Source organism: Lotus japonicus, chromosome 6, assembly GCF_012489685.1.
Source record: "Lotus japonicus ecotype B-129 chromosome 6, LjGifu_v1.2".
Lineage (NCBI taxonomy): Eukaryota > Viridiplantae > Streptophyta > Magnoliopsida > Fabales > Fabaceae > Lotus > Lotus japonicus.
In genome coordinates, this window is record NC_080046.1 from 67,447,371 (window position 1) to 67,460,349 (window position 12,979).

Genomic DNA, 12,979 nt, shown 5'->3' on the forward strand with positions numbered 1-12,979 from the left:
GGCCAGGATTATACAAGGTCCCGTTTGGGAAAAGGCTTAATTAAGTGCTTATGGACATAAAGGCTTATTCATTAGTTATTTTAAAAAAATTATTGAAAATAAGTCATATATAAGCATAAGCTCTTTTTCATAAGTTATCCCGAGTAACATATGAAAATAAGCTCAAACATAAGTTGTGTATAAGCTTTCTTAAACACTGACATAAATGTTTATGTTATCAGATAAGCTCTTCCAAACGGTGCATAATACTAATACAGAACAGCTACGAATTTGCTCTTCTGCTAAAACTTGTGGCTGTAGAGGCAACCATCCTCAGATTTGATGTTTGTTAAGGATATGCTAAAACTTGCTCTTCTGTTCACGCAGCTTAATATACTTCTAAATTGCAAATGTCTTAACAAGATTCACTTAAAAAAGTGTCTCATAGTATACCATGAGGGTGAAATTTGAGAGTTTCCCAATGTTTAAAAGTTTTATAATTTGCAAACATGTTCTAGCCCCTCCTCCACCGCGTGTGCCACCATGATTACCACCACTTTCAGTCACCCACCCTCCACCTCCGGTCACACCCCCATAATCTACCCAGAATATGTTCTCAATTCTCAAAGCTCTCTGTTTCCGCTCCATGTGTTTCTACCTCTCCTACGTGATTCCTGAAAAGGAGATACATCATTCATTACATTGTCATTTTATCTCTGAAACCCACTCATTCACCCTTACTATGCATAAGCATTCTAATTTCAAACACAGGACTTGTAGGTTTAATTGCATCTTTTACCCTCCTAGTTTAGACTATGTGTGATTTTGGCCCCTTAGTTATTTTCAAGCTAATCGAGTGCTTCTACTTTTAAAATTAAGCAAATTTGGTCCCTCAGTCAATTCTCAATTTCTCATATGTAAAAAATCAAATGAGATTAGGTTGAAGAGGTGGGAGATCGAGATTTTTTTAAATTTTTATTGAAATTTAATATTTTTATAGGAATAAGAATAACATTGATTGACGCCCGTCAAAAAAAGAATAACATTCACAATGATTAAGTTGGTTCAATCTGTGAAGATTTTTCTGAGTATTAAGTTGAATAATAATACTAGGGGACTTGACTTGCAACATCAATGCGATAGGTTATTAGGAATTCGCCTAATCATGAATGGTTACTAATTCCCACGTCTTTTTTCAAATATGGCTAGTTAACTATTCTTGCAACCAATCTGGCATATATTTGTTTGTAATTTGAAAACGATAAAAACGTTGTTAACCATTTTTAGAACATTCTTTGTGTTATCATTCATTATTTGTAATTACTTTTTTTTAATGTCATAGATTGATTAAAGGGAATACAAGAGGTACTCCAACCCTTAATACATTAGATAGAAGAAGAATAAGACAAGATGAAATCTGTATGAGGGAAAAACAGCTTCCCCAACCCCACAAATTCAAAACCAAGCAAACCAAGAGCACATGAGTACACAAAAAGTAACCCTCCCAACTTAAACTAGATATCACTGATTGCATAACAATAAACCATTGCAAATTTTATCTCCGTTAATCCTGTTGTTTTCCATTATCTTTGCTTGGACACTCCTTGAATTTGGTATTGGATTGTTTGTTGACTATTTCATGTGAGTTCTACAGCTATGTTTGGTTATCAATCAACACAAATGTAAACGAAAATTAACACACAATTCGAAAAAATAAGTGAACAAAACTAATATTACGAATTAGAATAAAAGTAGACTCAATTAGTATCGAAACATTTACATATATATAATTTCTTATTTTGATATCATATGAATCATTGACATTGCCTTATTTGTAGCTCTACATTTTGAAGATACGTCGGTTGTGAATAATGATTTCATTTTCTTAATTCGTTAAACAAAACACCTGTACAATTGAATTGATCGATCACATGTTTCCTTAGAGCTATGAGATGATGAACAATTAAATTTAAAACAGGATCGATGAAAGGAAAAATAATTCCTAACAAAACCAAAAATGAAGAACATTAAGAAAAGCAAATGTTCCACACACATGTTACTATGAATGAAAAGGAAAAGAGATAGTAGGCATGATCATCTGCGGGGATTCCACTCTAGCAGAGACATCTCTTTCCTGATACCTTGATAAAACTTGCTGATGAACTCCTCTGCTTTCTGATCCACGTCCTCGTCCTGCATCGGATCGTCATGAGATGACTTAGCAACTACAATCTTCCATGCATCCTCAATAGTTTCTATGTCCTCCTCCATGCTTGATTCCCCTCCCTCGTTGGCAATCAAATCAACATGGTGGTTAGAAGAAGCAGCATGTGGTGTTCTACGAGTGATGTGTTTAAAGGTGGCTTTGATGGCTTTAGGAATATTATTGAGTTTGAGTTTTGTGGAGAACTTCTTCCAAGCTCTCTTAGCAGGCTGAACCTTCTTTCCTAGCCTCATCTCAGCAATTAAGCAATGGCTTTTGGTTGGTAGGTTTGGAATACCATATAAAGGGATTGGTTTGATTTTTATATGCTCTTTTTTCATTTGGAAAGTTTCAATTTCAATTAAAAATGGAATGAAATAATTTTCCATGTAAATTATATATATATATATTGGGAAATTCACGGATTTGATTTGATCTTAACCTATAATGTTATCCTTATCTATTTACCTATTTTACCAATTCAAGGTAAGATTAAGAAATTAAATTTATTAAACAAATAATGTGATCCACCAAAGATAAGTGAAAGCTCCAATATGCTGTTTTAAGTCGATCAATACAAATATCTCTTTAATGAAATAAATAAATTTGTTTACAATCCCACATTTTTCACCCTAAAGTTATGGTCTATTGTATAGGATAAATTTCAACAGTATAAAGTCTGATAGGCGAATAATTATTTGATATAATTCCTTTAATTTTCTGTGTTGATTATGTAATTAGTTTATATTCTAAAAAGAGTGTATGGGTGAGGGTTAAGAGAGAGAGAGAGAGAGCAGAAATGGCGATGGAAGATGGAATGAACGAAGTACCAGATGAAATAGTTGAACACATTCTTTCATATGTGGAGACGAAGGATGCAATGCAATGCAGTGTTCTCAGCAAAAGATGGAGGTCTCTTTGGCGTGCTCTTCCCGTTCTCAACTTCGATAGCGCCTCTTTCACTCACTACTCTTCCTTCGCTAATTTCGTTCTCCATGTTCTTCACTCTTCCACCTCTCTCACCCTCACCCACTGCAAATTCTGGTTCGACATCTCTAACCCTATCTTCTGCTGTCTTCAAATCTGCATCGATCGCCAAGATCTCTGTGAGGGTCTTGTCAGAATGTTCATCCACCACGTAACTACCCATGGCGTCCAGCATCTCACCCTCTTGTTCCCGCGTATTGTTGATGATTTGCCCCTTCTTTTCTCTTGCCAATCCTTGCAACACCTTCAACTCTTCGAGCTCATCATTCTTCCCGATTGCTGGGGTTTCGCCTCCCTCACCACTCTGCATCTTGTTCGCTGCTCCTTCATGGTCGATTGGGATTACGGGGTCGGGGACCTTCAAAGTTACGATTCTAGTGATGGTTCCTTCGACCCTTTTGAGAATTTTGTGAATTTGACCCATTTGTTGATATCTGATTGCCGATTCCCATCTAAAGTTCGAATCTTAGATATACGTGCTCCTCACCTCACTAACCTTACAATATCCAGTATGGAACACGTTCGAAACATATGCCCGGATTGTAAGATCATTGTCGCTTCCCCGACACTTACAACCTTCAATTTTGTTGACTCCCATGTTCTGCAGCTCTTCCTTGTTGGCTCTTGCTCCATTGAGAGGGCTCATCTTGATGTTGCTGTTACTGGTTACCAAGTACCAAAACATGATTTCATTTCTCGTTTGATTGACATGTTTTGGGCGATTGGGGATGCCAAGGATGTCACATTATCTTTTCAAACTATAAGTGTAAGTATAATCTAGCTGCCTTGCTTATCTGTAGAACAAAGTTATTGCTTGTCATTGTCAATCTCAGATAGATTTATTGTTGTTTTCTTTGCCTGGTTGCTCAGATTCTTTCCCAGTTCCCTGCTGAATTGCGCCATCCTTGTCCTTTTACTGGAATGCAAATTTTGAGAGTGAAAGTGCTAAATGAATCATGCTCCACCACCATGTCCATACCTGTTGAGGTCTTAAACTTCTTGTTGCAAGGATCTCCTACCAAAACTTTCAAGGTGGAGGCCATAAAGGTATTTTTTTTTTATCAGCAGGAATTTGTTTTAAATTTATGCATATTTGGCAAAAACGATTCTCGTTCTAGTTTCAAAACTTTTTCTTCTTTTTACTTTTTATATTGGCTCTCTTGATATTATTTAGCTTAGCAATTACCTATTCAAGTAGCCAACTTTGGCAAAATTATTAACTACCTCCAGTTAGATTAGTATTTACCTTGTGATGTCTTGTCTATGTGATTGTGTGTAGAATGTGGATCTAATTAGTCATTTCTGTGGCATTGCCAAATTCACTGGTTTATTTTGTGCTTTTGTTATAGCAAATGGCAAGGAGTAGCATTGGAGGGAATTGACTGCTGATTTTTACAAATTTAAAAGGTAAAATACGCTTGTGTCTTAGCACTTCATATTTGTGTATCTATTCCTCTGTTGAAATCAAAGCACCTAGTATACTCTAAGGACTGATTTTTAATTGAATCAACTAGTTACCAAACTGCTACGTAGGTTTCAATTAAGTCGAATGTAATACAGGTAATATTTAACCTTCATCAGGCCATTCTCAATGTTAATGCAGTCTATTATGATTCTATTTGTCTTCAAATGTCTTGCTTACCCTACCTTGCTTTAAGTATTCTTGTGCATACCTTGTATCTAGGAAGGATGTGTTACGCACGAAGGTATCATAGATGGGGCAATTGAATTCTTCACAGTCTGCTTAGTGTAGACAATGGTTACTTGGTTAGTTAAATAAGGACAGATAAGGGTTAAGAAAACTTCATTTGTTGGGTGATATTGGGCATGGAAAAAAAAGTCATGATATTTCATTCCAAGTGAGAAGTGGGATTGCTTAAATGTTATAATGGCTCAGAGAGTAATAGCCAAAATATTATCATTGATAGGCACCCTTAAAACTAATTTTACCTATTTACTGATAGGTTTATTCTTAACTTATTTGTTTGTGTTGCAAACAATACGTAAAGAATCATGTTAATTTGACAAAGATGTCATCTTGTGTGTTTCTTTCATGTATCTCAAATTTTCAATAATACAAGTAAGCTGTGTAGACAAGTTTTTGCGCAATGTTATGTTTGCCGAACTTATTGGATTGAAATGCATACTCTATTTTAGTGCTTGACGGTTTAGTTTTGGTTGTTGATGTTGATATAATTTGTCCTTGTAGGTGGCAAGGCACTGCATGTGTGTTTGATTATTAAGAAGAGACAAATCCATGTTTCCTCATTTTGGTGATTAGATGGGTTTGGTTGTGAATGTGTTCCATAAGCTGGTTTTAAGAAGGTTGTTCAATCAAGTATAGGTGGAAGAATTGGTGAAGAAATACTTTGGTCGCCACACTAAAAAGAAAACTAGTTTAAACATCATCTTGATCTGTAGTTTTAGTGTTTCAGTAAAACTATGATTATGCAGTTATTGTTAAACAATTATTGGTACTGGGACTTGGTGAAAGCTGTGAGGATTGAATTATATGGTATCATGATTTTCCCTATAAGTTGTAATGTGCAAACACCTCCAAGTTGCACTTGATAGTTCATTCTTTTTTTTCATATTGAAGGATAATTAGATTAAAGTCACAAGGGAAGGGAAACGACACTTATAGTATGTAAATAGAGGATAAACTCAATATGAGCAGTACAAAAGAGCAATATTTTGGTGGGTTGAATGAGATATTGGAGAAAGTGAAGATGAGGGCGATGGTTGTTTTTTTGTTGCATTGACCAAGTGACTTTGGCAAAACCAAACTGGCTCATGCCATAGCTATTTGCTAATAAGAGAGGTCTTACTTTTTATTAGGTAATAAGAAAATATCAAAATGTTGGTTCTAAGTTCTAACATGAACTTAGATCATAACAAATAAAAAATGAGTCAGTCCTTGTGGAATCGTGTATCATGGCAAGAAGGAGACGTTGAAAGTGATCACTCAGCAACTCACAAGAACGCATCTTTAAGGCCCAAGTAAAAGGAAAAGGAACCACCAAAGATAGACAAGAGTGGCTGCCCATGTAAAATGAGTCGATACATCTTTTACAATATTTTTTTTGGCTTAAATATTGGCCAAAGTATTGTTCTAAGACAAATAAATGAATACAAGTATAGCACATATTTCGACCAAAAAAAAAAATAGCACACATAATCTTCAGCATAGAAGTAAATTAGACGTACAAATGAAAAGAATTCTAAGATACACATGAGTGGTTAGGTTAGAAACAAAAGGGCTCACTTAGTGTCATTGTTTTTAAACTCTTCAAACTATGAATAACCATGATGAAATAAAAATGTAAACAATAACCTCACACGTGATTAACCTAATACAATTTTATTTTTTTGGTTAAACTATTCTCGCAATTCAAACCCGGCTGGGGTGAAAACTAAAGATCTCCCAAAAAGTGAAACTCCTAGGAATTGAACTCTTAACCTAAGGGTTCAAATGGTCACTTTTTACCATTATGATCGACACTCGTTGGGTAACCTTATACAATTTGTAATCAAAATGAAATACCTAAACGTGTGAAATATTATTTAAATAATCTTATTTTACCTATTCGTACTACTTTAGACTTTCTCTTGGGCTAATAAACGGTTTCACACTTGAAAATAATTAGGAACAAAGGTAGATGATATAATTTTTTTTTTCTTTACGGATGTCGTCGTCCATTGGAGATACTGTTGCATATTTTCCTAGAATTTAAACCTGTGCTCTCATCTTTACGAAGATGATAAGAAATTGAGATGAGGGATGAGATAACATTTTTAATGGAGATTTAAGTAAGAATAAAGTAATTAAGTGATTTGTAGGGGAATATTTAGAACATACATATGCAGTTTTTTGTTTTATAATTTGTTCCCATCTTTTTTTCCTTTTTGTCAAGAGTTCACATCTTATTATTAATGGGCCTTGAGAGACGAGCATGGGCCTAGATAGATTCATTCTTAGGTGGTTTAAGGTCCGTAAAATTGATATATATACACAAGAATTAGGGTTTTCTACGGCCAACCCTTGTAGTAGCTGAAAGAGGAAGATGGTGAAGTTCTTGAAGCCGAACAAGGCTGTGATCGTGCTGCAAGGGCGGTACGCAGGGCGGAAGGCGGTGATCGTGCGCACATTTGATGAGGGGACTCGTGATCGCGCCTACGGACACTGCCTGGTTGCAGGGATTAAGAAGTACCCGAGCAAGGTGATTAAGAAGGACTCTGCCAAGAAGACGGCGAAGAAATCGAGGGTGAAGGCGTTCGTGAAGCTCGTGAACTACCAGCACCTGATGCCCACTCGCTACACCCTTGATGTAGATCTGAAGGACGTTGTTGTTCCTGATTCCCTCCAATCGAAGGACAAGAAGGTCGCTGCTCTCAAAGAGACCAAGAAGCGCTTGGAGGAAAGGTTCAAAACCGGTAAAAACAGGTGGTTCTTCACCAAACTTGGTTTTTGAGCTGCAGACACTGTTGTTGTTTTGTTTCTTCTCTTTTCAGTTTCGTTGGAACAATAGATCTTTGTATTCGTATGGATATTGCGTTTCAATGCTTTTGTTTGCAAATTGCTACATTTCAATAGAATTTTGTTCTGTCGTTAATTCGTATGATCTGTTCTACATTGATATTGGTTTTCAATGCCGCATGTCGTTGATAAGCCTTTAGATAAGATGTATAGAATAGATAACCTTGTTAGTAATCTAGATAACCCTGTTAGGAATCCGTATTCGCAGGTTGATGAGGGTAAAAATGTTCAAGTTTTGCCGGTAAAATGGGACTGGACTTGTTTGTTAATTCAAGAGTAATGTTTTATAGTTCTAATTTATTTATTTTAATCGGAAATTGGAAATGGTCTCTTGATTCATTCCCCGAACTTGCATTTCAGAATTCTATGTGAGGTGAACACAGAGCATCCATATCACAATCTAAAGCTTACTACAAGTAATTTCTTAATTTTGTTGTTTGTAACCGGTTTGGCTAAATGACTTGATGAAGTGTGTATATCACCCTGAAGTTGTTTGCTCAATGATCTCCATTCGAATTATAAGTAGAATCTTTTGGCGTACAGGCTTTTTAATATGTAAAATTGTGAAAATCCTGGGTTATAATTTCGTTTCCAAATGTTGGTCATATTACCCATGGCAAAAAGAAAAGCAAAACAAGAAAAATGGCAATAACAACGACTGATAACAAAAAGCTATATTGCTTCATGACATTCTATGCAGCAACAATTAGGTCGTTTAAATACACTTGGTCACTCTAGGTCAAACACCATCCTATGTCAAAACTCAGCAGCGCTGCAACACTGTTAGGTAATTTGCACCCTTGGAGACCCTGCAAAGCTCAAACAATTAGAGGCCTTGTATAGCATAAACAGCTACATTGATGCCAAATGTGACCTAAAGCGTCGACTGGTGACTTCAGAACTGGAAAAGCACTCAGTAAAGATGCACATATTCCACGTAGACAGTAAATAGAATGGAGTAAGGATACATACACACTTCATGTTCTCTCCCATCTGCATTTCCTATCAATCATATCACTCATTTCCATCTGCATTTCCTATCAATCATATCACTCATTTCTAACTTATCTCGTAAGGTGTAGGTGGAATTAGTTTTTTAACTGAACATTATTCTGAATTAATTAGCAAGTAATTTTTTTTGGGTCAATAATTAGCAAGTAGTTGAGGTGCTGACAAAGAAAATTCAAGAAAAGGGCAAGTCTGGGAGCATATGGCCTCTTTCTCTTATTTTTTGGTCAAAGGTTTCGTTCTCTTGGTTGTTGGGCTCAGCCCATTTGTGTTTAATTTTAATGGGTAAATGGTCACAATGGTCCCTGGAAGTTCCCACCGACTTCAGAATCGTCCCTGGATGAATTTAATTAGGCTCGCGGTCCCCAGAAGTTACAAAAAATAGTCATAGTAGTCCCTGACGTTAAAATCATATAACGTCCGTTAACCTTTTACTGACATGGAATTTTTTTTTCCCACAATCAATGCCTACGTGGAAATAGCCGTTGGGGGTTTATGTTAAACACTTCAAATTAGTCCCTGAAATCATCTATATGAAGATGAACCCTAACATTTGGGGGAAAATCCCAAATTCATCAACCTTCAATCTGAAAGGGAGAAGGGAGATGAGTGGTAGTTCTAGGTCGCGACTTCCACAGAGGCCATCGAAAAAACCCATGGGAAGTTCTAGCTCAGGGATGAACGATGGAGTGCCCCATTGCAAGTGTGGTGAAGAAGCAGTGGTTAGGGTTTCCAAAACTGATGCCAACCCAGGAAAACCCTTCTATAGTTGCTATCTACCAAAGGCAAGTAAATGATTTTCTGGGTTCTTCATTTTTGCATATGTTGGCATGAATTCATAATTTCTGGGTTGTATGGGTTTTGTTGTACAGGGTCATTTATCTAATTGCAACTTCTTTCGATGAGTTGAAGATGGAAATGAAGTTGAATCGAATGCCCCAAACTGTATGCAGAATGAAGAAGTTGTGAGGGTGTTGAATGAGATTTCTCTGAAGAATGCAGTGTTGATGCAGGAGGTGGTGCTTATGAAGGAAGCTATTTTGAAGAAAAATGAGATGGTGATTGAACAAATTAGGTACATGAATGCAGCCATGTGCAAGAACAATGACCTTGCAGCTCAACAAGTTCAATTGATGAGAATTTGTGTCATATTGATGACTTTGTTTGTGTTTGTAATGATGATTGGGAAGTTCATGTAATGTGGGGGATCATGTAACAATGTAGTCTTTTGAGTGATGAATGTAATGATATTGTCAAATTATCAATGAAATGCATTATTGATGCTTTTGGTATGCATTTTGTCATGCTTGCTTTTGGTCATTTCCACCAAATCTTCTACTCCATTCATAATATAAGATCATTACAAAGTCTGAACAAACACATATTCCATAACAACAACCAGAACTTAAATAGACAACCATAATGTGAAATAGATAACCATTCATAATAAAAGATCAACCCTTACAAAGTCTGAACAAACACATAACACAATACTGTCAACCATTACAAAGTTCAATGCTAAATAGCATAACAACAACCAGAACTTAAATAGACAACCATAATGTCAATGCCAAGTTACTAAGGCTACTAAATATAATGTCATCAGTCAGTACATAACACAACCAGTTTTAAAACAAAAAAGAGACATAGGCTAGCTGCTGCATCACAAAAAGACTCTTCTGGAACTTCATTGTCATCAATTGTCCTCTGAGGTGTTTTGGAACATAGAAGGTGTTGGCATGAAACACATATTTCCTCCAGGATAAGCATATGTCACTTGCCCTGGTGGTGGTGAGCTTCTTGCTGTTTCTGCCCTTGGTGGTACTGAAGTTGAAGCTTGGAATTGTGGACGAGTTGAGGAAGATGCTTCCACTGATTGCCTAGGTGGCCTAATTGAAGGGGGCCTATAGGCAGCAGGAGCAGGAGTGAGCCTATAAACAATTCCAGCAGGCCTACTTGCAATTCCAGTTGGTCTATTGGGCCAAATCACAAACCCAATAGGTGCAGCAGCAGGCATAGTGTTTGAAAGAGGGGCATTTCCACTACTTGTAGGCACAGGAGCTGTATTAGCAGGAGTAGCATTTCTTCTAGGTCTGTTAGCATTCCTTCTAGGTCTTGTAGCAGCAGGCCTACTTGTAATTCCAGCAGGCATAGTGTTTGAAAGAGGGGCAGTTCCACTACTTGTAGGCACAGGAGCTGTATCAGCAGGAGTAGCATTTCTTCTAGGTCTGTTGGCATTCCTTCTAGGTCTTGTAGCAGCAGGAGTTTCCTATCACAGTTCAAAAAATTAACATTAATTAATATAATGAATTAAGTCATATTAAAGAGAACATAATGCTACCATTTTACCTGGGGTTGCTGAGGAGTCCCATTGGGGGCATTCTGGGATACATCAACCTCATCCTCAATTACTTCAGGTGGGGGCGGAACCCAATTTGTTGGCCTTATTGGTGCACCAATGTTATGGCAGCTTCTTGTGTTGTGACCAGTTAGGCCACACCTAGTACAAGTAATTGGAGGATATGACCTCCTGATTCTTGTGGCAGGAACAGGTGGCTCACTTCCAGCCCTACTCCTGTTTCTTGATCCAGCAACTGGTTCCTCATTTTCATCCCTCCTCCTATTCTTCTTAGGTCTACCGGGTTTCCTCTTGTTCACCCTTGGTGGGATAGGCCTCACATAATCTGTTTGCTCCCAGTATTGTTGGCTTGCAGTGGGGCGAACACAATGCTCATATGTACTCCTATAAGCTCCCATAGTAAGCCAAACATGGCAATAGTCCTCAGCATGATCATGCTTCCAGGCAATTGCAGCACATGCATGCTTACAAGGCATGCCAGTCAACTGCCAGAACCTACAAGTGCAGGTATGTCTTGTCAAACTCACATCCACCTTTCCTTCCCAACCCTGGACCTCATACCTCTCATCTACAACATCCCCTGTGAATACAGGTGTCCACCCTTTACTACCATCTTTTTTCTCAGTTTCCAATCTACTTCTTTGCATTGGTGGAAGTAAGCCTTGCTGTCCTTTGAACTTGATCTTGTTAGTAGCAACTGTCCTCATGATATAACACCTAACCTCCTCAAGCAATGTCAGTATAGGTTTTCCTCTATACTTCAGAATCTTTGCATTGAAGGATTCACAGGCATTATTGTATATGTTGTCTGATTTAACTCCTTCTTTGAAGTAGGCCTTAGTCCATGATTCTTTGGGCCACTTGTTGAGATAAGCCCATGCCTGTGCATTCTTTGCCCTAAGCCTATTCATCTTTGCATTAAATTGTTCAACTGTCCTTGCCCTAGCACAATCCCACACAACATTCTTCATCTCCTTGTCTTTCCATTGTTTTGTGAAATTCCTCCACAAATGCATTGCACAGAATCTGTGACTCACCCCAGGCATAACCTCCTGCATTGCAGGGATGAGACCCTAGCAAAACAGCAAAAAACAAAGACAATTAATCATTACATGTTGCAACTTACTACAAATTAGTCCCTGAATGTTACAACTTACTGTCACATTAGTCCCTGAATGTTACACAATACTGTCATATTAGTCCTAATCATGTGCAAATTAAATGCAGTGCACGTAGTCCTAACATAATGCTATAATAAAACAGCCAACATGAGAAAGAGGAAGTGTATTACCTTCTGCATGTCTGATATAAATGTCCACCCATGTTGTTTATAATCACCCAAATCTCCATGGAGCAGCTCCAAAAACCATTTCCAGTTGTCTTTATTTTCCACATTTACAATGGCATAAGCTATCACATACAGTTGGTTGTTGGCATCCTGACCTACTGCTAAAAGCAGCTGCCCCCCATAATATCCTTTCAGAAAACAGCCATCAAGACCTATCAATGGTCTACAGCCAGCCTTGAAGCCTCTCTTACATGCATCAAGGCATATGTAAATTCTCTGAAACTGTCTTTCCTCCTCACTCACAGCCACAGTGTCCATCTTCACAGTAGATCCAGGATTGCTCTTCATAAGTTCATGTGCATAATCCCAGAGCTTTGCATACTGCTCTGCCTCATTTCCTTCAACCAGCTTCCTTGCCTTTTTCAGTGACCTGAAAATTTTGGTCTTATTCAAAAGAACCCCATATTTTCTCTTCATGTAGTCATATGCCTCAGTGTGTGTCAAATTTGGCTGAACTCTGAGTTTTTTCTCAAGCTTTTTGGTGCACCAACTTGTGCTTGCTGCCCTGTTCCTAAAGGTCCTGCTGCAGGTATGTTCCTCATTAAAGCTCTTTATCTG

The 12,979-nt window shown here is 37.5% G+C and overlaps 3 protein-coding genes across 3 annotated transcripts; 2 read left to right on the forward strand and 1 right to left on the reverse strand.

Annotated features, from left to right (window-relative positions):
• Nucleotides 1–1,881: 1,881 nt before the first annotated feature.
• On the reverse strand, nucleotides 1,882–2,471 carry LOC130726708 (uncharacterized). The gene has a single exon (XM_057578004.1). The coding sequence runs from the start codon at nucleotides 2,434–2,436 to the stop codon at nucleotides 2,074–2,076; it is 363 nt and encodes a 120-aa protein (XP_057433987.1). The 5' UTR covers nucleotides 2,437–2,471; the 3' UTR covers nucleotides 1,882–2,073.
• Nucleotides 2,472–2,910: 439 nt separating this feature from the next.
• LOC130724623 (F-box/FBD/LRR-repeat protein At1g80470-like) lies at nucleotides 2,911–5,760 on the forward strand. The gene is made up of 4 exons (XM_057575898.1): nucleotides 2,911–3,935; nucleotides 4,040–4,216; nucleotides 4,519–4,576; nucleotides 5,379–5,760. The coding sequence occupies exons 1-3, from the start codon at nucleotides 2,982–2,984 to the stop codon at nucleotides 4,549–4,551; spliced, it is 1,164 nt and encodes a 387-aa protein (XP_057431881.1). The 5' UTR covers nucleotides 2,911–2,981; the 3' UTR covers nucleotides 4,552–4,576; nucleotides 5,379–5,760.
• Nucleotides 5,761–7,193: 1,433 nt separating this feature from the next.
• On the forward strand, nucleotides 7,194–7,782 carry LOC130726257 (60S ribosomal protein L27-like). Its single transcript, XM_057577503.1, has one exon. It carries the CDS (start codon nucleotides 7,234–7,236, stop codon nucleotides 7,639–7,641), a length of 408 nt encoding a protein of 135 aa, XP_057433486.1. The 5' UTR covers nucleotides 7,194–7,233; the 3' UTR covers nucleotides 7,642–7,782.
• The last annotated feature ends 5,197 nt before the right edge of the window (nucleotides 7,783–12,979 follow it).

Excerpts from the sequence above, each read along its gene's own strand:
- LOC130726257 (XM_057577503.1), top strand. The coding sequence starts at position 7,234 with ATGGTGAAGTTCTTGAAGCCGAACAAGGCTGTGATCGTGCTGCAAGGG.
- LOC130724623 (XM_057575898.1), top strand. The coding sequence starts at position 2,982 with ATGGCGATGGAAGATGGAATGAACGAAGTACCAGATGAAATAGTTGAA. Across the intron at positions 3,936-4,039 it reads TATCTTTTCAAACTATAAGT|ATTCTTTCCCAGTTCCCTGC; the intron begins GTAAGTATAATC and ends CTGGTTGCTCAG. Across the intron at positions 4,217-4,518 it reads TCAAGGTGGAGGCCATAAAG|CAAATGGCAAGGAGTAGCAT; the intron begins GTATTTTTTTTT and ends CTTTTGTTATAG.
- LOC130726708 (XM_057578004.1), bottom strand. The coding sequence starts at position 2,436 with ATGAGGCTAGGAAAGAAGGTTCAGCCTGCTAAGAGAGCTTGGAAGAAG.